This window comes from Zootermopsis nevadensis, unplaced genomic scaffold, assembly GCF_977971745.1.
Source record: "Zootermopsis nevadensis isolate Lab colony 2312 unplaced genomic scaffold, Znev_1.0 Znev_ptg000017l, whole genome shotgun sequence".
Lineage (NCBI taxonomy): Eukaryota > Metazoa > Arthropoda > Insecta > Blattodea > Termopsidae > Zootermopsis > Zootermopsis nevadensis.
Window position 1 is genome coordinate 2,384,848 of NW_028259149.1, and position 22,907 is coordinate 2,407,754.

Sequence of the window (22,907 nt, forward strand, 5' to 3'; positions counted from 1 at the left end):
GGGAGACGCGAAGAACACGTGTCACAGCTAAGATAATGAGAAATCATTTTCTGGCCTCAGTTCGTGACAATCGCCTGTGACAGTAGACGTCAGAACAGCGCGTTCATTTTAATTAAAAACACCGCGAGTAAAAACACGGATTCCTGGTTTATAAAACTGCTTGAAATTGGCGTGTCAGTGACGTCAGAGCCGGCGGGTGTGCAGAGGGAAAACCACGGTTCTCCTGTCCTTTAAAAAAGGGAATAATGGTTAAAAAATATCAGCTAGACTTCGTGACGTTAGATTTTTCTTACCAACTCGCAAACTGAGAAGGATGCTTCAATGCAGTTTCAGTGTTGAAAAACTGCGATGGGTTTTAACTACAAGACACGCATCTCTTGGGAATAAGCTGATGAAGTTCTTTCAAAGATATGCAAAGTGAAGCTTTCGCGGCGACTGAATTTGATGAAGGACTCTCGGGTTACAAACCCTTCAGTGAGCGCGCTACAAAGGATCCGATTTGTTATGCAGCAGCCCTGAGGATGGCAGCAGAGATGGCTCTCGAAACGTTGGCGGAAGAAATGGTTTATTCACCATTCAGCCGCTTGACGCGGCTTGTAACCCGAGAGTCTTTGTTTCTAAGAAACTTGTTGGGATGCTGAAATGGCTGAACCACAGTCTTTACTTAGAGGAAAAAAATACTGCCTTATTTGCGTACTGATATTTAATTTAAAAAAATTAAACGCCTTGTACCATAGCAGATACATTTCCGCTTCTGGCATCCATCAAAATGCGTGGAGTTGTGGTTGATGAAAATGATATTCCGTCACTTGAAAGCAGTTCCTCTTTTTAATAATATCGACGAATCAACTGTGATTGTCAGATAGTTATTGTGTCAGTGTGGCAACAGTGCAGCGTCTCATGCCAACTCTGAACGCACTCGCCATGGTTCGTGCTTTCAACTATAGGTGACTCCATTTATCTACTGAACGTGGAGATAAGATCGATACTTGATCTACTGGAAATCTCTTGGGGGGGGGGGGAGAAAACATTCCGTTGTAATTCACAGACGGAGGTACGACGTCAGACGAATGACTCGTTCTCAGCCGAGATCCAAACCACTTTCTCTGGCAGAGGGTTACTCCCGCAATTGCAAATGAGGTCGTCAAGTGTTTGACTGAAAAGTTGGGTCTCCCTTTCGACAACTGTGTGGCCTTTTGTTCTGATTGGCGCTTCAACTTTGCGAGGCGAAAATGTTGTGGAAAATTATGCTGATTTGTATAAATTATGAACATGTGATGACTGTGATTGGTTTCAGTTGTAAACTTTATTCGTTCTGGGGGGCGCTGACACACAAGATTACAGCGAACTAAGGTTATTTGCTGAATCATGCGAAGTTTGTCTTTTCGGCAGTGCAAGACAGTTGCAACGTTTTATAAAGCTAGAGGACGAATTTGTTCAGTTCTTGGAAAATTGTCCAAGAAAGTTCTCATGGCTCTTCGACGATAAATGGGACATTTACAACAAAAGGTTCGTGACTATGATAAATAAATTGCAGACAAGAAGTGTAACGTGTCTCATTAATCAGAAGTAAACATAAAAGATTTGACGGTTTAGCCATTATTGTGTGTTTCATTAATGTTACACAAGGTTACTAAATTAACAACTTATTTTCGTTGAGTTGTAACCTCAAAAATCATTTTCTTTTTACAGCTCAGTTACACCATTTTAAGTTGAAGTTTAAAAATTAAGTACTTTGGCTTCTGAGTTACATTTATCTTATTTTCTGACCTACAATCTTGAAAGTTACCAGACCTATCATAACATTAAAATTTATAATAATCATAGTATTAATAACGATTTGTTAGTTAGTGAATTTGCACACTTGCAAATTGAAATAATAAAATAATGCAGGGGCTGTATTATGTAATTAACGTAACAATTAATGTAACGCATTGATATATTTATTTACACATTTTAATACATAACGTTCGCATACGTTTAACTAATGTCTCCCCCTGCGTCGGGAGGTCCGTCCGGTGGCAAACATAGTTCGCGAACCTCAAGGCCCGACCCGACGTGAGATGAGTCGCGTTCAGGAGGCAAACTTCGACTCCGTGGTCACCGAGGAACTGTTCCAGCCCCAGCTACCTGCCGCGAACACCGTCGGCGTTCCAATAAACCAGCCGCAAAACCTTACCACCGTGTCTCCTAGGCCGTGCAGTCATACTCGGCTACGAAGAGGATAACGGTTTTGAGGACGTCCCGCGGACGGGCCTCCCCGGATGGGAAGGAAGGGGCCGCGCCGAGTAGACGGCGTATCTACTCGTCGCAGGCCTGGGTCGGGAGGTTCTCCAGGAGATCTGAGATGCCCTGGAGCGGGGACTGACCCTTAGGTGGGGCGGGGACAGTCTTCTTGGGAGCGGGTGCGGCGGGATACCCCACCGGCACTACAGGACGAGCGGGCTTAGCATTGCCGTCCTTAGGCACAGCCTGCCGCTCAGTCCGTGCAATAGCGCCGGACGGCGTTGAGGCGGGGTTCTTCGCAGCCTTAGCTTTGACGACGCGGCCACCACGGACCACGTGGTTCCAGCCAGGGCCCAGGTTCTCCTGGCTTAGCTGGCGCCGACGAGGGCGCTGGCAGGCGCGTGGAGTCGCCGTCCTCCCCTCTCGCAAGCTTTGCAGCGGCCGCCTTGGCCTTTAAACTTACTGCAACCTCTATAGTTTGCAGTGTGGTTGCCCCCGCAGCTGCAGCACTTAAGCTGTTGCTTGGGGGTGGCACACGACCCGGATGGGTGAGCGTCCCCGCAGGCCACGCACCTGGGTGCATAGCCGCAGTTCCGCTGCGTGTGCCCGAAGCGTTGGCACCGCTTGCACTGCATGGGCCCCTTCGGTGACCCGCAGGCCGCAGATCTTGGTTACAGCACGCACCTTTCCCACGTCGGGGCCCCGTGCTACCGACACAATAAAGTGAGGGGACGGTCACCGTCCTGGTCCATGACCCGGCGCATCGATCGGAGTTGAATGACCCCCTGCATGTCAATGTGCATGGCAGCCAGCTCCTCGCGGATCTCAGCCTCGGGTATGCGCGCGCCCAAATTTGTAATTAACAGTTGCACGCACCGATCCTCGGGAAGAGAGAATGTTGTGAAAACTCACACCCTCGCCCTCACCGAGGGATCGCAGCACCCTGACAGTGGCCCGGAATCCGTCGTCGTATCAGGCACCAGAGTCACGATGTCTCCCTTCATCCGGGCCACGATCCCGCAGGCCGACTCCGCGCGAATCCTCTTCAGGAAGCCGCTGATTTTCCCAATCAAATTTTTTTTTACGTTTCTTGGCATTTAGCACTTAGCACTTAAACGAACCGTTCTTCAGTTTGCGCGCAGGCCCGGGTCATTTAAATGCTAAGTTCTAGTGCTAAGAAACATAAGAAAACATCCGAACAGGCTACCAATCGGATTGTTTTAGGAGTAATCGCTTGCATTCGGTAAGTTCTTGATGACACAAATCGACAGCAAGCATCTAAAAACATTCATGTTTGGCAACTGGTACCTGGAATTTGAAATATTAAAAGTGAAAACAAACCCTACTTCATCATCCATCAGTATTATCTGCACTCGCACTCAAGACAATTTTTATCACATTTCACTGACACAGTTACAGAAAATATGTAGCTCAGCATGAGATGATGTAACTCACGAAGGAATGCGTCTTCTACCATAAATAATTTATTTAATATAAATTTAATAGAAATGTAATTTGAATGTCAGTGCATTTATGTAAATAAATTATCCATTTTCTTAAAAATACATATACTCCTTCTTTTGGGATTCTAAAATATCAGAGATTTCGGTGTAGAATAAGTATAAAAGAATTGTCTTTGTGAGACGTAAAACGTGTTGTCCTAAAACTATACATGTCTGATGGGCTGGCTCTGTCTTTGGGTCGAATGGAAAACTGCTTTAAGCTAAAAGCACAGGCTTCCACCGAAATGTCGTTGCTTATAATTTGTTTCCAGACAACCTTAACAAATAATCCCCCAATCGGAATTCGATGCACGAATTTATTACATCAAAGTGGAGGGAGAGGTTATGACTATTTTAAAACGCTGTCAAATGTCTTGTGTTCTGTGCTATCAGCGTTTGATACACTCCATTAGGCCATTACCTTATTTCATATTAATAAATTTAATCACACACTTTCTTTGGAGAGATAAGCGTGCCTTGTTTGAGACATGCGCCCATGACATTATTTCCTTCTTTTGGAAATATATTTTCAAATTTTTTTCTGTCCCACCAAAAATAGTTCTAGAGAGGTTCTGCTGGACGTAAAACAGACAAAAACCAAAATCAAATGAATTTCTGTTGGATTTATGGCTCTTCAACAGTTGAGTATGAAGAAAGCTGTCTTCTGGGATATTTTTGGAGCTCCTTACTCACTCCGTCAACAGATGGCACGAGACTGCATGGTCAAACACACCAATAGACAGCCTTTTCCAAATAAACATCCATCAAAAATTAGAACATGAGACGGATAGGCGTCGTTAAACCTGAAACTGGCCTAACACTTTGATGAAAGCGAAAGATTATGGCGATGCTGATGTGCTGAACGCCAGAAACTTCTTGCCCAAGAGAGTACCACTCATCAAAGAAACTTAGTCAAAGGGCTTCTTATTCATGCAGTTACAGCTTACGTCTGATTAGCATTACCTAGTCACTTGCGCTCTGCTTTAACGATTCAGCTTGACCGCAACATCGCCCTGTCTGCTTTCATTCTACCCCTTCCTCTCACCCATTTTTCGCGCGTTGTATTCAGGGCCCTGAGTTAGCAGCAAGAACCTCCGAAACGTCGGTCAGTTTCTACGACACTACACGGTGCAGCATCCACAAGATCGCGGTTATGTCGACCGGAAATGATTCACTTCCTAGTGCTTTTAGAAAGTAACAGTTTGTGATTATACAGTCCTGAACAATCAAACAAAGAAACAAACCATCGATTTTCCTTGTCATTGAAACATTTGACACCGAAGTTGTTCGCTTCGTAATATCCGCCGATGACGAAGATCTTATCGTTCATCACTTCTGCGTTTAAGTCACTTGAATAGGCGTCCATGCTAGGGATCTTGGTCCACTTGTTTTCTGTAGGGTCATACTTTTCGGTACTGAGCTCGGATGATGTCGTGTTGTGTCCTCCTGCACATACACACCCATACATTCCGTAATAATTCACAGTATATAAAAAAAGCTGCCAAACGAAACTTATTCTAACCCCTTCTTGATATTTGTATCTCTGTCACATGGCCACGAAATGTTTGGCCTTTATAGAGCCACAAGATTCATTACCTTACTCACAAAAGTCGGCAGTTGAACTCTTCTCACATACTCTATTTTCTAATCTAGTTCCTTAAAACATTTTAATATTATCCTTCCTTTCAAGGCTATATATCACAAGTGGTATCTTTCCTTCAACATTACCAATTACAACTTTCTAGATGTTTGTATTTCTCATAACTTCAATGCTTCACACTCCGCTCGTCTTACCCCACGGACTTTACACTCTTAAAATTCGTAATTCCGTAAACGGAACGAATGAATGGAATACAACGAAGAAAATTCATTCCCTCTTGCAGTGTTAATATTAGTACGAGGAACGAAATAAAGGATGAAATAGCTACAACATTATTTTCGTACTTGTAGCATCTGGAAATTGCGCCTGACATCTGTTTTCTGCTTCATGAAACTGCGTGCGAAAATAACGACCAAGAATAGACACAAGATACACTGTTAAAAACGACGTTACACAAAAAAGTGAAGAAAAGCAAAGAATGCGAAGGGACTGCTTTAAACCATCGGCTTTTTGGGGGATAACAGCACGGCAAACTGAAATGTCCTTGCTACAACTGGGACTGTGACAAATGGGGCATACGTTACTTGAGATACCACAAGAGATTATGCGTTGTTAGTTAGTTAGTAAGTAAGTTAAGTGTTCTTTGTGGAGAATGTAATCGAAACCACGAATCAGGGTTAAAATTACTGACAAACTAACTCTGAAATGACAGGGGAAAAATGTTGTTCATAAAATCTCAGTGACTCGAAGAAAACCAGGAAAACATTTCACAATAGCAAGTTTTGTAAGAAAGATAGAGGGGCATCACTCAAAATGTTCAGAGTTCTCACCTAGAGCGTACAGACAGGCGTTGAAGGCGACGAAAGAAAAATTGGCACGTCCAGTAATCATTGGTGCAACGAACGTCCATCGGTTGGTGTCCGGGTGATAAACTTCCACCGAGTCTAGGACATTGTAACCATCACATCCACCAGCGAAGTATATTTTGTCTGTAAAAACAAATTAGCTACATGACACGAACTCTACACATATTTCATGTAGGCAGGGGCATTAAACTGGCCCGTTCGAAGCACAAACATGGGACAATCCGTACTTAAATTTGTAAATCTATTAATGATATTTTATTTAATGTCCCCCTTCGTGTCATAGCAACTGTACGGACACGGCTGTCTCTGTTCATCTGTTTCTTTGTTTCGAATGCAGCGTGTCAAAGAAAAAGAGTGTAACTGATAAAATTTAATATAAACAGCATAAAGTGCTTAAATTAATGCATAATGGAAATGATGGTAAGTTATATCCTCTGTGAAATGAATTTTACCTTACCTTACCAGAGATGTACGGTACGAACTGCCAAGCGGTGCTCTACATTTATAATAAAATTAGCTATTTACATGAGATCATTAACTTCCTCAAGAACATATTACATCCGTATTATATGAGAGCCAGTTTGATAGTTTGATGGTTGTTTACACTCACTCCTAGTGTACATTAAAAAGGCAGAACACGATGCACAGGGACAGCTTGCAAGAGCAGAAGAAACCATCACGCACTCAGAACTTCAAGCCGTTGCAGTCTATGAAATAACGTAGTACGTAGCACGGATAAAAGAAAGAGATAATAAATGAATATGGGACAATGGAGGAGGGGAAACTAAAATCAAGAGCGAAGGGGAATGCCTTCATGACGAAGGCCGTCTTCGTATTCGCCACAGCAAGAACCTCAAATCCTGTGATCCCGTCAACTGTTTTCGTGTTGTTACACGCGGACAGACCGACAGACAGGCCTTCTGCACTAATTCACAAATTCCTATTTCACGGCATTTACGTACCATTCAGCAAAGCAGCACATGCATTGGATCGCGCTGTATTCATGGGAGCGATCCACGACCACTGGTTCGTCTTGCTGTCGTATCTTTCAGCCGTTCTGTGATCCCGATGTTCATCGAAACCGCCCATGGCGTACACTGCACCTCGCAGAACTGCCACACTTAAATTGCGTCTGAAACGATAAAAGTACAGACTCTGCTGTGCTCATTTATTGCTGATTAAGATGCATTTCCTCTCGCAGAACGCAATTGTTCGCTCGTCATTGTTAAATCATAATTTAAATGAATTAACAAGCAAGTCGTATTCTTAAAACCAACACTGTCGCAAAAGTCCTCTTGTATGTAAGTGGTACAATTTTACAGCCCCTGCCCACATTTATATTTTGACTAACGGAGCGACTATCAGCTTTTGAAGAAGGACTCTGTTTCAAGGAGTTCCTTAGTTACCGATATGCATCTTACCTCCGGACATTCATAGGCGCCACCTCGCGACATTTCTTCGTAACAGCGTTGAAGCAGTGACATGAGCTTAAATATTCAGAGCCGTCGGTACCACCGATGACGTATATGTCGAAATCGACTACTGCCGTGCCGTGTTCGGATCGCGGACCGATCGAGTCGACCCCTTCCACCTGCAGGAACGACAGGTTATGGCTTTATGATTCTTTGGGTCATTTGGTCTGCTGATGTGAAGTCTTTACATTAGAGTTCAAGCGACCAACCAGTGGAGCAGAGGAGCAACCCCCAACAGTGAACCGAAATTGCTACACCGTGGTGGGTGGCACTCGACAAAACCGTGAGAATTAACTTGGAGCAATGGTGGAATTATAAGAGGCGGAGGAAACAGGAAGACCCAAAGAGAAGCTCAAACATTGCCAGTGCTCTCGTCAAGTACGACAGACAAATGTAAGATTTTTGATCAACAGCTGACATTTCAGGTTCGTACGTTGGTAAAGGCAGATGTTGGGATTTTTGGTTCTATCGACGCAAAGCTGGAGGCAGTACGTCCCCCACCGCACCCCAAACAGTGTCCCTTCTAATTCTCGCGGCGTTACCACGCAGATGGCCAACATCGACACTGATCAATACTTCATTTATTACGTTGAAATCCACTGACGATCAACGATGATTTCGTTTCATGTATAAAATCAGCAGACAGGTTTGCATGACAGTTAAAGTAAACGGTATTTAAGGCAAATTTCATATCCTTCATCGATTCCTATTAGAACTTGCATTGTACATGAGACTCAGCATTTATGTAATTTATTTATTTATTCTTTTTAATTCATGTCTTTGGAGCTTCTCTTAAAAAAGTGTTCACTGCAATGGAAATAAACGAACAAGAAATAAAGAGGCAAGGAGGTGCATGTGATTAAACTTAAATAAACAATTACTTGGTATAAATAAGCAAAAGGGTGCAAAAGTAGTTTTTCTCGGAGGCGTTATTTAAGAAGGCACGGTAAGAGTAGAAATGCGTGCAACTCACCACACTCCATCGCTCTGCTCGTGCGTCGTACGCCTCGATCACATCTGACGGCTTTCCGCCACGAAACCCACCAATAGCAAACAGAATGTCCTGTGGGATTCGCGGGTAGGCAATCCTTGGTGTCACGAATTGCTTGTCTTCCTTCGTCATCATTTCTGAGTCGTCATATAACCGGTTCCTCCCTCTCAGCTGTTTCAGAGCGACCGATACTTCGGTGCGCATGCCGACTTGAAAACTTTGGTTTGACTCCATTTCCTGAAAAACAGTTCATCGCTGTTACAGGTTTTTCTTCATACTGACGCGTGTGCACAGCAACTGAGAGTGACTGAGAGGGAACACGGTACTGAGAAGAAAATTTGATATTGCGAGAGAGTTACTGACAAGGGAATGGTGAAAATTGCGTAATATGGAGCTTTATAGATCTCTTCACTAATTAATTAATTAATTGTAGGATGTCAGATCATGGGAGATGAGATGGGCGGGACATGTAGTACACATTGCAGAGACAAGAAGTGCAACTTTTTAATAGGAAGACCTGAAACATAAAGGTCACTTGAGAGTCAATGAGTTGCTGGGATAATATTAAAATGGGTCTTAGAGAGGTGGGGAATTAAGGTGTGGATTGATTTCATCTGCTTGTGGATGTGGTTTACAGGCTGGGTCTTGCCAACACGGACATGAAACTTCATGTTTCATAAAAGGCGAGACGTTTGATTACCTGGGCTACTGTTAGATTCTTAAGTAGGCCTTCTGCACCATGGACTCAGTTTGTTTCTTTGTTATAGAAATGCCTGTTGAGATTCAATACAAAATGACAAGTCTCTAAATGTGACTGATTAACTAACTACCTAGACGGCTTACGGAACCTGAAGGTTCATCACCGAACTAACCAAAGCCTTTCACCGGACCCTGCCCTAGGCCAACAAAATCCAGTCTCCTTCAATTCCTATCTCCCATAGATCCCGCCTGAGATTATCCTCCCATCTACGTCTAGGTCTTCCCAGCGATCTCCTCTCTTCAGGCCTCCCAACCAATAACTTGTAAAGAGCCCTCCCCTGCCCAACTCAGCCTAACAACATCGGGTGAGGAGCTCGTCGTGCAATTTTCTCCCGTTTCGGGTCCAAATATCTTCCTCAACACTCTGTTCTCTCCCTCAAAGTGAAAGACCACGTTTTACACCCATAAATACTTTGCACTCAATAATAGCAAGTATTTCACGGATTTAATCTGCTGTTGTATGGAGATAATAAGAGGGAGATTCGTCGTTAATTAGGCTTGTAAATCCGAAATAAAAAGTTGTCAGTGGAACCACGGTTCCGGAGAATTTGACGTAAATACGTCTATACGGAAAGGAAGTTTATATATTGGCTTTATTCTAAATACTTCCTTTATACATGCTATAAAATCGAGATAAGTTTGATTAAGACATTGATTATTTAACTTGAATTAGTTACGCTTAAGATGGGTCTGTGGTAGCTGAATGTAATGTAATGAAATGTAATGCAAGGTAAGGTAAGGTAAGGTAAGGTAAGGTAAGGTAATGTAATGTAAAGTAATGTAATATAAAGTAATGTAATGAAATGGAATGTAATGCAAGGTAATGTAAGGTAATGTAATGTAAGGTAATGTTATGAAATGTTTTATAGGTAACAACAATGTCGAGTAAACAGATGACGTTTCCTTGGTAACAAAAACACCGAGTAAATAGATGTTCCTTAGGTAACCATTGTTGTTTATTTGTTGATAAACAGATGACGTTTCCTAGGTAACAATGAAGTTACACTTTTCGTTCCACTTTTTCGTTTCACTTTTTGCCGAATGACACTGACTCTAAAATATAGACGTATTTACTTCAAAAATTCTTCATAGTTCCCTAGAATGCTTTAATAATGTCGATGTATCAAGAGATGTAAAATATTAGAATTATTATTCAGAATATAAACCCCAATTCTTATCATCCACATATTTTTATTAAGATTCTGGGCTACGAAACACGTTTTATTCCTTTAAAATTGTGAAATGTCAATTGCCTACTGAAATATTATTTTACCATGAATGATACCGTGAACAAACAGAAGTCAATCTAATATTACTTAAGACTGAGTTAGAAAGAAGACAAGGCTAATTCTCGTACACGAGTTCACAAATGCAGAAGAAAACATGTGAATGCGATGAACAACGATAATAATAAATAGGAATCCCTTACCTCAAACTTTTTTCAATTCTTATAAAATAAAAGTACTTGTGCTATTGTGAAAGGTTTTTAACAGAACAAAAGAGTCTCTTTTACGATACACTTCTTCTACAAGCGATTCCCAGCTCAGTTCCTTCCGCACTGACGAAAGCGGATTGTTGACGGCAATAATAAAATACAACAATGCCGAGTAAACAGATGACGTAACAATTAGTAAAGGAATGGAGTGCAATACGATTCATTCAGGCTATTATACTGCATGGAAGTTTGTTTGTCATCAGTCTTCCGACTGGTTTGATGTGGTCCTCTATTTTCGTCTATCTTGCGCCAGTCTCTTCGTTTCCACATATTTTTTACAGCTCACATTCTCAAAAATCTGCGTCACATATTCCAATATTTGTCTCCTCCTACAATTCTTCCCTTCAACAGTTCCTTCTATTACCAAATTAACCAATCCTGGGTGCCTCAGAATGTGTCCCACCATCGTAAGATTTTTCCATAGACTTCTTCCTTCGCCTGTCCTGTCTAAGACCAGCGCATTTCGTACTTTATCAGTCCACTTAATTTTCAACATTTCAAATGCTTCTACCCTCCTTCTTTCTGGCTTTCCCACTGACCCTGTTTCGCTTCCGTGCTCCAAACATATAACTTCAGAATAATCTTTCTTAATTCCAGGTCAATGTTTGACTTCTCTTTTCGCTTATGCTAATCTGCTTTTAAAGTCTTCCTTGCTTCGTCCATCTTTAGTGATTTTGCTTCCTAAATAACAGAATTTCTTCACTTTTTCTACTGCGTCTTTCCCAATTTTGTTACTTAATGGGTCATTATTCTCATTTCTGCTGCTCCTGATAACTTTTGTCTTGCTTTTGTTTATCCTTAAGCCGAATTGCTCACTAAGTAATCTATTCATACCATCCAATAATATCTCTGCATCTTCCTTCCTTTCAGCCAAAAGGGCAATATCATCGGCGAACCTTAACATTGCTATCCTTTCTCCTTGAACCTTTATGAACCTGCATGTATAAGAAATGAGAAAAAAGCCCTATGGCATGCTCAACCAACATTCTTGCAGACGTCGGTTAGAAATTCGAATACTTTTTCAAACATTGTTGTAGAAGCAGGTGTTCACATAAAAGCTGACCATTGGCTCTCAGATGGCTGTTACGTCACGGATAATTATTATCGGTCCATATTTACACATTGTTGGTAGTTGAAAATAACAAGAGAATTACTCTAACTTAAATACAACCAGCTGCTATCCTCCGTTAAGGACGAAGGTGGCTACAGAATTCCTCCGGTAGTCAACATTAGAGAAGTAGGGTCCTCTAGATTCAACGAGATCTTCCATTAGGCGTTGCTGGCATGTGAATGTTTAATGATTACGCACCAACCCTCACGATACTACAGACAATTACAAATACAATTCCAAATAATAATAATAATAATAATATTATTAACAATAGTAAATAGGAATCCCTTACCTCAAAATTTGTTCAATAGTAAGAGACCACGATGTTCACCGGCAATGATCAATTGAATCAAAAATATAATGGGGAGAGATTTCTTAATAATTCTTATGTAAGATAAGTACTTGTGATATTCTAGAAAGTTTTTAACAGCACAGCCTCTGCGTCCATACCGGCCCTGGGGTCCACCCAGCCTCCTCTACTAGGGTACCGGGGCCCTTTCCCGAGGGTAAAGCCGGCCGGGGCGTGATGCTGACCACTCACCCCCATCTAGTGCCGAGGTCAAGGAAGAGAGGAGCTATACCTCCTCTCACCCCAAACGCCTACATGGCGTATAGTGGGACAAACTTTACTCTTACTTTCCCTGTAAGAAGAGAATACATTTAAAAATAACGAAAGAGACGTGAAGAAAACGACAATTCCAATTGCCCTTATTTAAAAATAACGCCCGGTTTCAGTGCAATTGATTAACTTTAAAGATGATTTTTGAGGGGCCCGGGCGCTGAGCGAAAGAAAATATTTCCTTTGTTCGAACCCCGACAAAGATGTTTTCTGTGGTTCGGATAGCAAGCACTAGGGAACAATGGCGCTAAGGCAAATTCTGTTTTTTTCCCCTGGGAAATGATCTGATTGACTAAGGTCACAAACCAGAAAATTGTCCTGAGACCCAGAAGATGAATTTGTAGAAACTGTCGTATTTCCCCCCTTAGTAGATGCTGCGGAAGTTGAAATTGAGGGTTGACATTTCTTTATTCATTTGCTTGTGGCTCGTGGAGAAGAAACAAGTACAAAATAATGTTATGAAACAGATTGTAACTGCAGTTGTGTTATCACTTAATTGTCATAATAATATACAGCAATAAAGCGAATTTGATATTGACAGGGGAAAACCAAAAACCTCTCAGAAGAATCGATCACAGTGCTACTTTGTCTAATACAAATTACACATGTCCACCATTCATAAAGTCATTAATTCCCTTTCTGTATTATTATAACACTTAAGTAATGACACACCTGGAAATATAACAGTTTCATAATAATATTTTTAGTAGAGCCTGATATGACAAAAATGGCCAACATATGTGTGTTTATTATCTTTTTTGTTTCAAGCCTGAATAATAAAATATATTTTACTATATGAAATTAAAATAAACTTCATCAACCAATAATTTTAATTTGGAATATGTATATTCGAAAGACACATCTGATAATTTAATGCGACCAAAATATTATATCAAATACTGAGCTTGAATACATCTGAGAAGTTTCTCTTCTACATGGTCATTATGTCTCAGTTGTGGGGCTAGATATCGGCATACAAAAGTAAGTGATTAAATTAAGATATATTGCAACCTGTTGATGTTTATAAGATAAACAGATTATGTTATGTGGAAACATGGTGATGAAAGTCTTCATTATAGAATTCAGACAAGTTTAATAAAAATTAATCATCTGTTTGTTAAGAAGAGTTACAGAGGGTCAAAATTTTAACCAACTTAGCAGCCTACTATCAGCTTAATGAAAAGACTGCTCCATGGAGTTTAATATTTTATGCACATCTTCAACTATATTATTCAGTTGATTTCCTTAAACTTCTGTATACACACATTTAAGTGTTTAGAATATGACAAAACAAAGTAACTAGTAAGTTCTGACTTGCATAAGACAAACACATTTTATGCTCTGTCCCAGATGAGATTCAGTTTCATTGTCTTGCCAATTACCCAATTTGCTAAAGTAAATTACTGAGTAATATGTGAAACTGTCTGCAATAGTAGGGCTAATTTAGAAACATATTTAATAATAATTTGCTATGGCATTTCAATGAGTTATAATCTTTTATAAAGTTGCAGCCAATAAATCAATTACAAGGGATGAATGTGGTCCCAGTTTTGAAAATTTTGGGAACCCTTAAATAAGTTCTTCAGATGAACAAAAAACACATCCCCATTGGACAATATTCATGCTCTGTCAATATATTATATCATATCAAATTCCATTACATTATGTCATAAAGGTGAGATGATGGACAGACAGAAATATTTTTCACATGAGTTCATTATTGTAATTTTATTTATGAAATTCTTGAAAGGGTTTTTGTTTTTGACGTAAATACGTCTATATTTTAGGGTCAGTGTCATTCGGCAAAAAGTGAAACGAAAAAGTGTAACTGCATTGTTATGTTACCTTGGAAACGTCAATTGTTTACTCGGTATTATTGTTACCTAGCAAACGTCAATTGTTTGCTCGGCATTACTGTTACCTAGGAAACGTCATCTGTTTACTTAGCATTGTTGTTACCTATAAAACATTTCATTACATTACCTTACCTTACCTTACATTACCTTACATTACATTACTTTACATTACATTCAGCTACCACAGCGTAACTAATTCGAGTTAAATAAGCAATGTCTTAAACAAACTTATCTCAATTGTAAAACATGTACAAAGGAAATATTTAGAATAAAGCCAAAATATAAACTTCTTTTCCGTATAAACGTATTTACGTCAAATTCTCTAGAACCGTGGTTCCACTGACACGTTTTCTTGTCATCATCATAGTCAAGGATTAGGCACTAATACCGGTTCTGGCTTCAAATTTATCTTTCCATGTTCTTCGTGGTCGACCTCGATCTCTTTTCCCGCTTCTTCCGTGCAATTCATTCGTCTGATGAATTTATTTTCACTCTTATCTTTTAGGATGAGAGTGTCTTCAGTTGTCAAATCGTTGGCATCTCATGAAAATCCAGCTATCTTACATTACGTTTATTGTTAATAGTGGAAAAGTTTGCAGTAATAAATGTTTAACGTTTCTTTTCAGAATTTCTAAGTATGCTACAGAAAGTTGTTTTCTTCCCCTTGCCTTTATCCATGTACATTTTATATCTGCAATGTTAGTTGTGGTTTGATATTCTGTGAACAAACAAGTCTGTGAAACATTGGTCTGTAGCAAAATCAAAACATTCTGCTTGTTCTTGTTCCTGAAAATGACATCAATGGAAAAATGTTACTTATGTTACCTATGCTTTATTGCAGTACAATTCAAAGTATTTTAAATAAGTCACTTTACATTTCTGTACACATCACCAGAAGAAGTAACATATTTCTGTGGGTGAAAAGATAAATGCGCACGTGAAGAAAGCCCACACGAAAATTCCGCACAGAAAGGAACACACTGTCATAAATGCTCACATGAGAAATACCCACACGGATAATTGCCCACACGGAAAAATGCTTACACGGATAAATGCTCACACGGACGAATGCTCAAACAGAAAAATACGAACATAGAATAATTCTCACATTATTTGTAGTTTACAAATTCAAATTTGGCCAACGTGGACCAAGGATAGGTGAATGTGAGATATTTTCTATGTGCGCATTTTTCTGTGTGAGAATTCGTTCGTGTGAGCATTTATCCTTGTAAGGATTTATCCGTGTGAGCATTTTTCAGTGTGAGCGTTTTTCATGTGAGCATTTATGACTGTGGGATTCTTTCTTTGCGGAATTTTCATGTGGGCTTTGGTCATGGAATCATTTATATGTTTGTCAAGAGCTATTAATTTGCCGACCAACACGGTAAGAAGATCAAAGCGTAATTCCCTTGTGTTTTGCAAAATAAATTATGGTTCAATGCTCTGCAAACCGTAATTTTGGACTTGGCTACTTTGGCCAGTGCTAGTTTGAATTTATTGAGGAGGCTAGGGCTCGATTTTGGGCTGTTACGCCATAGTAGTAGTAGTAATAGTAGTAGTAGTTTGAATTTATTATGAATCTTCTGTGCTACACTTTCCTTTTCTGAGTTCTTCACTTGCATTGGATGCTCTGGAAACACGATTCTTTAAAAAGGAAAAGACAAACAATTAGTTACAGTTTATTCTTCAACATCATGCACAGAAACAGACAAAAACTCATTTCCATACACAAAATAAATTCCTCGCTCCTCCAAGGTGAACACCAACCACCTTGTTTTCTGAATAAGTTGAGTATTTATACGTTATTTTTGTACGCCTACGTCATGAAGGAAATTTAATTTAAAGGTCCCAAAAGTTGGATAACATTAGAATCATTAATTGCATGCTCATCTTGACTTTTATCAGATTGACAAAACATTGTATTTAAAAGAAAGATTATGATGATGGTGTCTGGCTTAGCACATTATTAACTCTTATAACTTTTTGAGCAAAGAGATCAATTTCATATTTTTGTATATGCAGGTAACTTATGTGTTAGTTGAATAATTTACCAGCTGTTTAAGAAAGACCTGGTATTTTAGACTTGGTCACTTAAGTTTTTAATACCTCCACATCTTCTCCACGTGTTTCAGAATAGATTTTGTAACTGATACTGAAGCCAAGGCAGTACATCTCTGCTCCACTCCTAATATGCGCATTGTCTCGATTGCAAAACTTGAGGGTTGTGTACACTGACTATTGCTGGTGCAAACTCAGGTCTGTAACAAAATAATATTGACACAAGTTTAAAGGAAAGCATTCTTTTACACAATAATATTTAGGTTGGCAGACCGTCTACAGAACAAGTTTCTTATTATGGTCTCAGTGTTTGTCAATGTGGCAAACGGAATATTATCTGACTGAAATCCGTATACAATTTAGCTTTTAAAACTACTATTTTTTACCGCTTAAATGGAACCACTTGAAGATGACCTGTTAAGGTGAAAGCATGTAGTAGTTTATTATTTATTAGTGTTCTGTCTGACGACAGGTCCATATATTATGAACAGGATCCTTCCATCCTCTTCAGGTTGTCAGGGACCTGCTCATACATATATATACATTCTTGGCAGATGATCAGAAGTGGTTTGCCATTGCCTTCTTCTGTGTGTGAATGGAGTAATTGTTGGGATGCCACGGAGAAACCGGGGAAGCCCCCGGAGGAAAACTCCGTGATGCCTAGACCACGGCCTTGCCCAACACAAGTTATAAATCTGAGCACCACCGGGAATTGAACCCAGGACCCCATGAATACAAGGCTAGTGTTCTGACCGCTAGACCACCGTGGCGGCCTTTGTAGTAGTATATTAATAAAAATTCAGATTGAAATTATAAAACATGTTGCGTAGAACAACTTTCAACCTAATAGCGCATTGACACTCATTCATAATCAGGATAATTTCCATTCTGTGATATTTACCCGTAGAAGTCGATTTAGGAAAAACATGCAACTTTCAGAACACAGATTGTCCTATAGCATAACAATAAATTTTATTGATCCATAAAACATGATTAGTATATTTCTTACCGTAGTACATGATGTCCTTGTCCTTGTGTTTTCATCACCTGGTATCCCTGCAACAAAACAAAACAATTTCAATACGTCATGACCTTAAATTATTTTACAGCTTTTAAGTGTGAGCTGTCTCTCCTGCAGGGTGTTAAATGGGATATTAGGGTAGTCATAAGTAGTCCAGTATGCGAGATGAAAAGTCAGAAATGGCCTAGGTGGCATTCTCTTTATGACCTTTGGCAAATTATTCACAAATTCATTGTCCATCAATATTTGTCATTGGTGTTAATATAAATATTGTTTATACACAATGTGATTCAAGAATTTGTATCAATTTTTCCTGAGGGAAATTCCAGTCAGAAACATTCTATCACAATGGGTAGTATTATTAGTGGCTATAAAGTTGTGAGTACGTGAAATTCAAGAATTATTGTTACATAAGTAAGCTGTCTTATTAAACAAGTTCTTACAATTTGCAATTGATTTTATAACATGTTTCAAGTATCCACAGTCAGCATGGATACTCATTTTTCTACGGAATTTGTAATCCTCAAGAACTTGAATACAACCATTTACATCAAATCTAAAACTTCTTGACGATGGTGAAGAGTCATTTGAATAAAAGTTTCCTTGGATATTGTTCATCGTCTAGTAAAATATAAAATAAAAAACGTAAAACGACGTTTCGGAGGTGGGACTCCATCTCCGTCTCAGGTTCCTGCACAGTTGGGCCCACTAGATAGAGCTAATCCCTATCTCCGGAGATAGGGATTAGTTGACTGCCAACAGAACAACACAGTTTAACAAGAAATAATCTATCTATCTATCTTCTATTTTTCTAATTTTCAAGAGTTCCATGAGGTTTTACAAGTGACGATAAATGAATGAATGTAAAATTATTCACTCCGTATTGTGTAAATTGTAGAGAAATATATTACTCCAAAGAAAGGCCATGAACTTTATTATATCTTACTTTTCTTAAAGCGACTTGTTTTGAGAAATTTTATTTGATAGATCTTCGATCAATCATGTCATTTGTTGTTACAGGTACATAACGTAGCGTAAGATGACCACGTGTTATGCTGATAGCCTTATTACGTTAGAACTTAAAAAAGTAAACTACAGAAAAATGATATACTGTGTGCTCAGAAAACACAGTGACATTAAATTAGCAAAATTTGAATGTGGCTTAGCTCTCCTTCCTCGATTCCACTACACAATTCATCAATCACAAATAAACGTTTAACTGCTGACAACAGTGCTGTTGAAGACTGAATGTATTAGACATGTACGTACGCTTTTGAATGCAACACACATGCAGATTCACTAAGCAAAGAGTTCAGAAAAATGATGGATTCACTTTTCAAGTAAACTTGATAATATCTGTACTCACTGGTGTGTGGCAAAGATCCGACGTGGTGAAGGATTGTGAATCCCTGCATACATAGGTATAAAATTGACCCTCCTCCATTATTGATGCACCTTCAGCAGCAATATTAGAAATTGATGTCCCGTTTTCCTTCCCAGACTGTAGCTGTTGGCATAATCATACATTGTTTATGCTCTATTTTTCACTTTGCTATCAGTATTTGTTAGGAGCATTATGATTTTTTTCAGTAACACAGAATTTGAATAATGTAATATCAAACTTTCTTGCATGTATGATATGTCATTCTTAAGTAACCTCAACCGTGGGGTCCATAGATGTAATTATAATGCAATCGAAACTTAATAAAACTCATTCACTATATTTTGACAGTATGCAAGCGATTAGTTGCCTGAGACAAAGCATGGCATTAATCTGCAAACTACAAATATTTCACACCTTCAAGCTCTGTAACAGTAACCGAACATTCCAAAGGCAGCTGTCTTTAAGGAATCTGTATGTGTGTTGCATTAAAAAGTGTACGTACATGTCTAATACTTTCAGCATTCAACAGCACTGTTGTCGGTAGTTAGAATTATATTTATTATATTATGTGAATTGTGTAGTGGAATCGAGGAAGGAAAGCTAAGCCACATTCACATTTTCCTAATTCAATTTTACTGTGTTTTCTGAACACGCAGTATATAATTTTACCTAAATACCAATCATTCTTGAAATTCACATATTCGTAACTTTATAACCACTAAGAATGCAATCAGTAAAGACCGAATGTTTCTGACTGGAAATTGAATCAGAAAAAAATTGATACAAATTCTTAAATCACAATGTGTATCAACAAAGTTTATATTAACGCCAATGACAAAAACTTATGGACAATGAATTTGTGAATAATTTCCCAAAGGTCATAAAGAGACTGCCCTCAAGGCCATTTCTGTCTTTGCATCTCGCATAACGGACTATTTGCGATGACCCTCATATCCCATTTAACACCACTGCAGGAGAGACAGCTCGCAATCACACGCTGTAAAACAAATTAAAGTCATGACGTATTGAGAATGTTTTGTTTTTTTACAGATATCCCAGGTGATGAAAACAGAAGAGCAAAGACAGTATGAACTAAGGTAAGAAATTTACTAAATCATATTTTATGGATTAATAAAAATTATTGATGTCCCATAGAACAGTCTGTGTTCTGAAAGTTGCATGTTTTTTTTAAATGAACTTCTGCGGGTAAATATAACAGAATGTAAATTTTCCTAATTATGAATGTGCCTCAATGCCCTTTTGTTACAGCCCTAAGATGGAGCCAACGGAACATGATGAAGCCATACTTCAGGGTTTGGAATTCAATGTCTGTAATTTCCGTTATGCGAACGAGGTAATGCAGGAAAGGACTGCCCAAGCTTCAGATTCATTACGAAAATCTATTCTCGAAAAGCATGTGGAGGTATTAAAAACCTAATAAACTATGTTACTAGGCCTTTCTTGAACACTCACCATATTATTCACCGGACACAACACAACTCATCTGCGTATACTAAAATATGAACTTAATTTCGATGCTGAGAAAATCCTACAACTGATTATTTCCCATCTTCATAATCTGAATTTGTTAAATGCTTAAGCAAATAGTTCAGAAAAATTATGGATTTAGTTTTCAAGTAAACACGATAATATCTATACTTATTGGTATGTAGCAAAGATCTCAATTGTGACAAAGATTAATATTTTTGCAGGAGTAATTTGCCACCGTGTGGACTATCTTGGTCATAACAGCTTTGTCTCTTCAGCAACGTATAATTCTAGATTCAAGAGTTGCGCTGACAATGTCAGGCTGTGCCTCAATTCGCATCGACTGAGCTTGCCTCTTGTTGTATGAAACCCGATATGTCAGCCTGTGCACGTCTCGGTAATTATATAACGTCGGAGAATGACTTCGTACAGCTAATTATTCTGGTTCACCTGGTGAGCACTACGAACCCCGAGGAAGAAGACGTTGTGGCCGGGTATCATATTATTACCGAAAAGTGACATGCATTTCATGTGGAAGGAATTCTAGACGGACGCTATTGAAATTTAAAAACAATATTCAGTTATACAGAATACTCTTGTAATCCTAGGGTCTCGGGTTCGATTCCCGGCGGTGCCCGAATTTATAACTTGTGTTGGGCAAGGCCGTGGTCTAGGCAACACGGAGTTTTCCTCCGGGGGCTTCCCCGGTTTCTCCGTGGCATCCCAACAACTACTCCATTCACACACAGAAGAAGGCAATGGCAAACCACTTCTGGATCATCTGCCAAGAACGTATATGAACAGGTCCCAGTCCGAGAAAAGGATGGAAGGATCCTGTTCATATGGACCTGTCGTCAGACAGAACAATAAATAAAAAAATACAGAATACTAAGTCATAGGAGCATTGTAGCGAGAGTGAAGATGACAATATTCTGGGGTACTGCGCCGTGTAGGAACGTAGAAGTTTAGCGACGTTTTAGAGGTGTTTATATCAGAGCGATAAGTTCGCTGTGTAATATATCAGGTTGATGTAATCATTATGCTCACCGCTGTGGGAACGTGAAATCTTACTGTTGTGATAAGAATTTCAAAATAAGTATTACGACGTTTATTAACGTTTTGCAAAAATATTTTTCAATATTCAAATCGTTATTCTGTTACATACGCAAAAACAAACAGAGCAGCGAGGATGCTTCCGGAAATAATTAAGAGCGGCTAGGGAACGTGTAGGAACAGATGTCTATGAAAAAGTAGTCTGGTGCTTTGAATTTCATTTTACAAAGATCTATACTTTATTTCGTAACATAGACGCTTTCTGTTGTGAATAATCCTTCTTTGAATTTAACAGGTAAGGAGGTATTTCGACAAGTATGCTATATTTTGCATTCAATTATCAGTATGTAATAAGTTGAAGTCATATGTGTCCATGCTAATATGTTTCCGACACACGAATGAGTTAGTCAAGAAAAAAAGAAACATTTAAAACGCATATTTATGCATTTTAATGGCCACTGCAGAAAACACGTAAACTAGATTACAAATGCCTCCATTTTATTGTGCTAAAAACAGACGCATCATTTTTTGCGTCGTTTATGAACAATGGAAAAGTTTAATGTAATACTCATAATATATCATGTGTTGTGGTCTACAGACATTCAATTACAAAATTTCGAAACATGTGTAACTATGTGTTTTGCGGCATGGATTCTTCCTTTTCTGGAATGTTTTATAGTGACTAACCTCTTCCACACAAATTACGACTGGCAGCGACCATTCTTCGGATTTGTATCCATCACTGCTGTCCGCGATCATTCCGCTTGGTAGTTGCCAAAAAATAGATTTGAAGCCATGAATAATTCGTCTTGCAAGCAGAAACATTTTCTCCAACACAAATCCTGCCATTTTCGTCACTAATACTTGTTTATTTATGTAACACTGGAGACGAAACAATTCAATTCCTGTTTCGAAAGCAACAATGCTCTTTTCTGTTGCACTGTTATATTCGCAACTGCACGTGTTACTGGTATTGTTGTGATTGTTGATGAAAATTAATCGTAAACAATGCGAAAGAAATGATGGAAGCAGCGGGGGGGAGGGGGGGACGCCCAGGGCCTCGCGCCGGATTTGCTGTTCTCTTTAATTGTTGCCGTACTTTTTAAGACCAAAAATAATGAAGTACAAATTGAGGAAATTTTTGTTAAAAGCCTGAGGAGAATGAGCAATTTTTAAATGCCTTCCATGAAAAGATGTTTTTGACGGCAGACTGTGTACTGTTGGGTCACATTGTCACTATTAAACTCTGGTGTTAATTCAGTAATTACCAGTGATAAGGATTTGCGACTAAAAGAAGAGAGACTTACTTGAATCGTGTGTCAGTATTAGCTAGAGAGCTACAATGCTTGAGAACACTAAAAATGTCTTTAGTGTATTTTCTTCTTATGGGTCCTCGCTAATCTCTG

At 39.2% G+C, this 22,907-nt stretch overlaps 3 protein-coding genes across 6 annotated transcripts in view; 1 reads left to right on the forward strand and 2 right to left on the reverse strand.

Annotated features, from left to right (window-relative positions):
- Positions 1 to 22,907, forward strand: part of LOC110828575 (uncharacterized) — a 90,795-nt gene that overhangs the window by 60,938 nt on the left and 6,950 nt on the right. For 2 of the 3 annotated variants that reach the window (XM_087350077.1, XM_087350078.1), the window contains one exon: positions 20,011 to 20,057. The exons of the other annotated variant lie outside the window; for it this stretch is intronic. In XM_087350077.1, coding sequence (XP_087206203.1) covers positions 20,011 to 20,057 — 47 coding nt within the window. The remainder of the gene's footprint in view (positions 1 to 20,010; positions 20,058 to 22,907) is intronic. 3 annotated transcript variants of the gene reach the window in all.
- Positions 1,928 to 10,989, reverse strand: LOC110828571 (uncharacterized). Of its 2 annotated transcripts, none has more exons than XM_022061394.2 (7): positions 10,846 to 10,989; positions 8,640 to 8,894; positions 7,616 to 7,785; positions 7,157 to 7,326; positions 6,159 to 6,317; positions 4,973 to 5,174; positions 1,928 to 3,534 (listed from the first exon to the last, which is right to left on the reverse strand). In XM_022061394.2, exons 2-7 carry the CDS (start codon positions 8,889 to 8,891, stop codon positions 3,447 to 3,449), a joined length of 1,041 nt encoding a protein of 346 aa, XP_021917086.2. In that variant the 5' UTR covers positions 8,892 to 8,894; positions 10,846 to 10,989; the 3' UTR covers positions 1,928 to 3,446. The 2 variants fall into 2 exon arrangements, with proteins under 2 accessions (XP_021917086.2, XP_087206190.1); XM_087350064.1 differs by having other exon boundaries at positions 10,882 to 10,988.
- Positions 15,314 to 22,406, reverse strand: LOC110828573 (uncharacterized). Its single transcript, XM_022061395.2, has 5 exons — positions 22,189 to 22,406; positions 18,943 to 19,083; positions 17,565 to 17,611; positions 16,604 to 16,755; positions 15,314 to 16,141 (listed from the first exon to the last, which is right to left on the reverse strand). Exons 1-4 carry the CDS (start codon positions 22,348 to 22,350, stop codon positions 16,683 to 16,685), a joined length of 423 nt encoding a protein of 140 aa, XP_021917087.1. The 5' UTR covers positions 22,351 to 22,406; the 3' UTR covers positions 15,314 to 16,141; positions 16,604 to 16,682.

What these genes read in the sequence shown, in the direction of transcription:
- LOC110828571 (XM_022061394.2), bottom strand. Translation starts at nt 8,891, where the DNA reads ATGGAGTCAAACCAAAGTTTTCAAGTCGGCATGCGCACCGAAGTATCG. An exon ending in GAGCAGAGCGATGGAGTGTG is followed by an intron (nt 7,786 to 8,639) that starts GTGAGTTGCACG and finishes TCGTTCCTGCAG; the next exon opens with GTGGAAGGGGTCGACTCGAT. An exon ending in GCGCCTATGAATGTCCGGAG is followed by an intron (nt 7,327 to 7,615) that starts GTAAGATGCATA and finishes TTATCGTTTCAG; the next exon opens with ACGCAATTTAAGTGTGGCAG.
- LOC110828573 (XM_022061395.2), bottom strand. Translation starts at nt 22,350, where the DNA reads ATGGCAGGATTTGTGTTGGAGAAAATGTTTCTGCTTGCAAGACGAATT. An exon ending in TCGTAATTTGTGTGGAAGAG is followed by an intron (nt 19,084 to 22,188) that starts GTTAGTCACTAT and finishes TTATGCCAACAG; the next exon opens with CTACAGTCTGGGAAGGAAAA. An exon ending in CAAGGACATCATGTACTACG is followed by an intron (nt 16,756 to 17,564) that starts GTAAGAAATATA and finishes ATTTTGTTACAG; the next exon opens with ACCTGAGTTTGCACCAGCAA.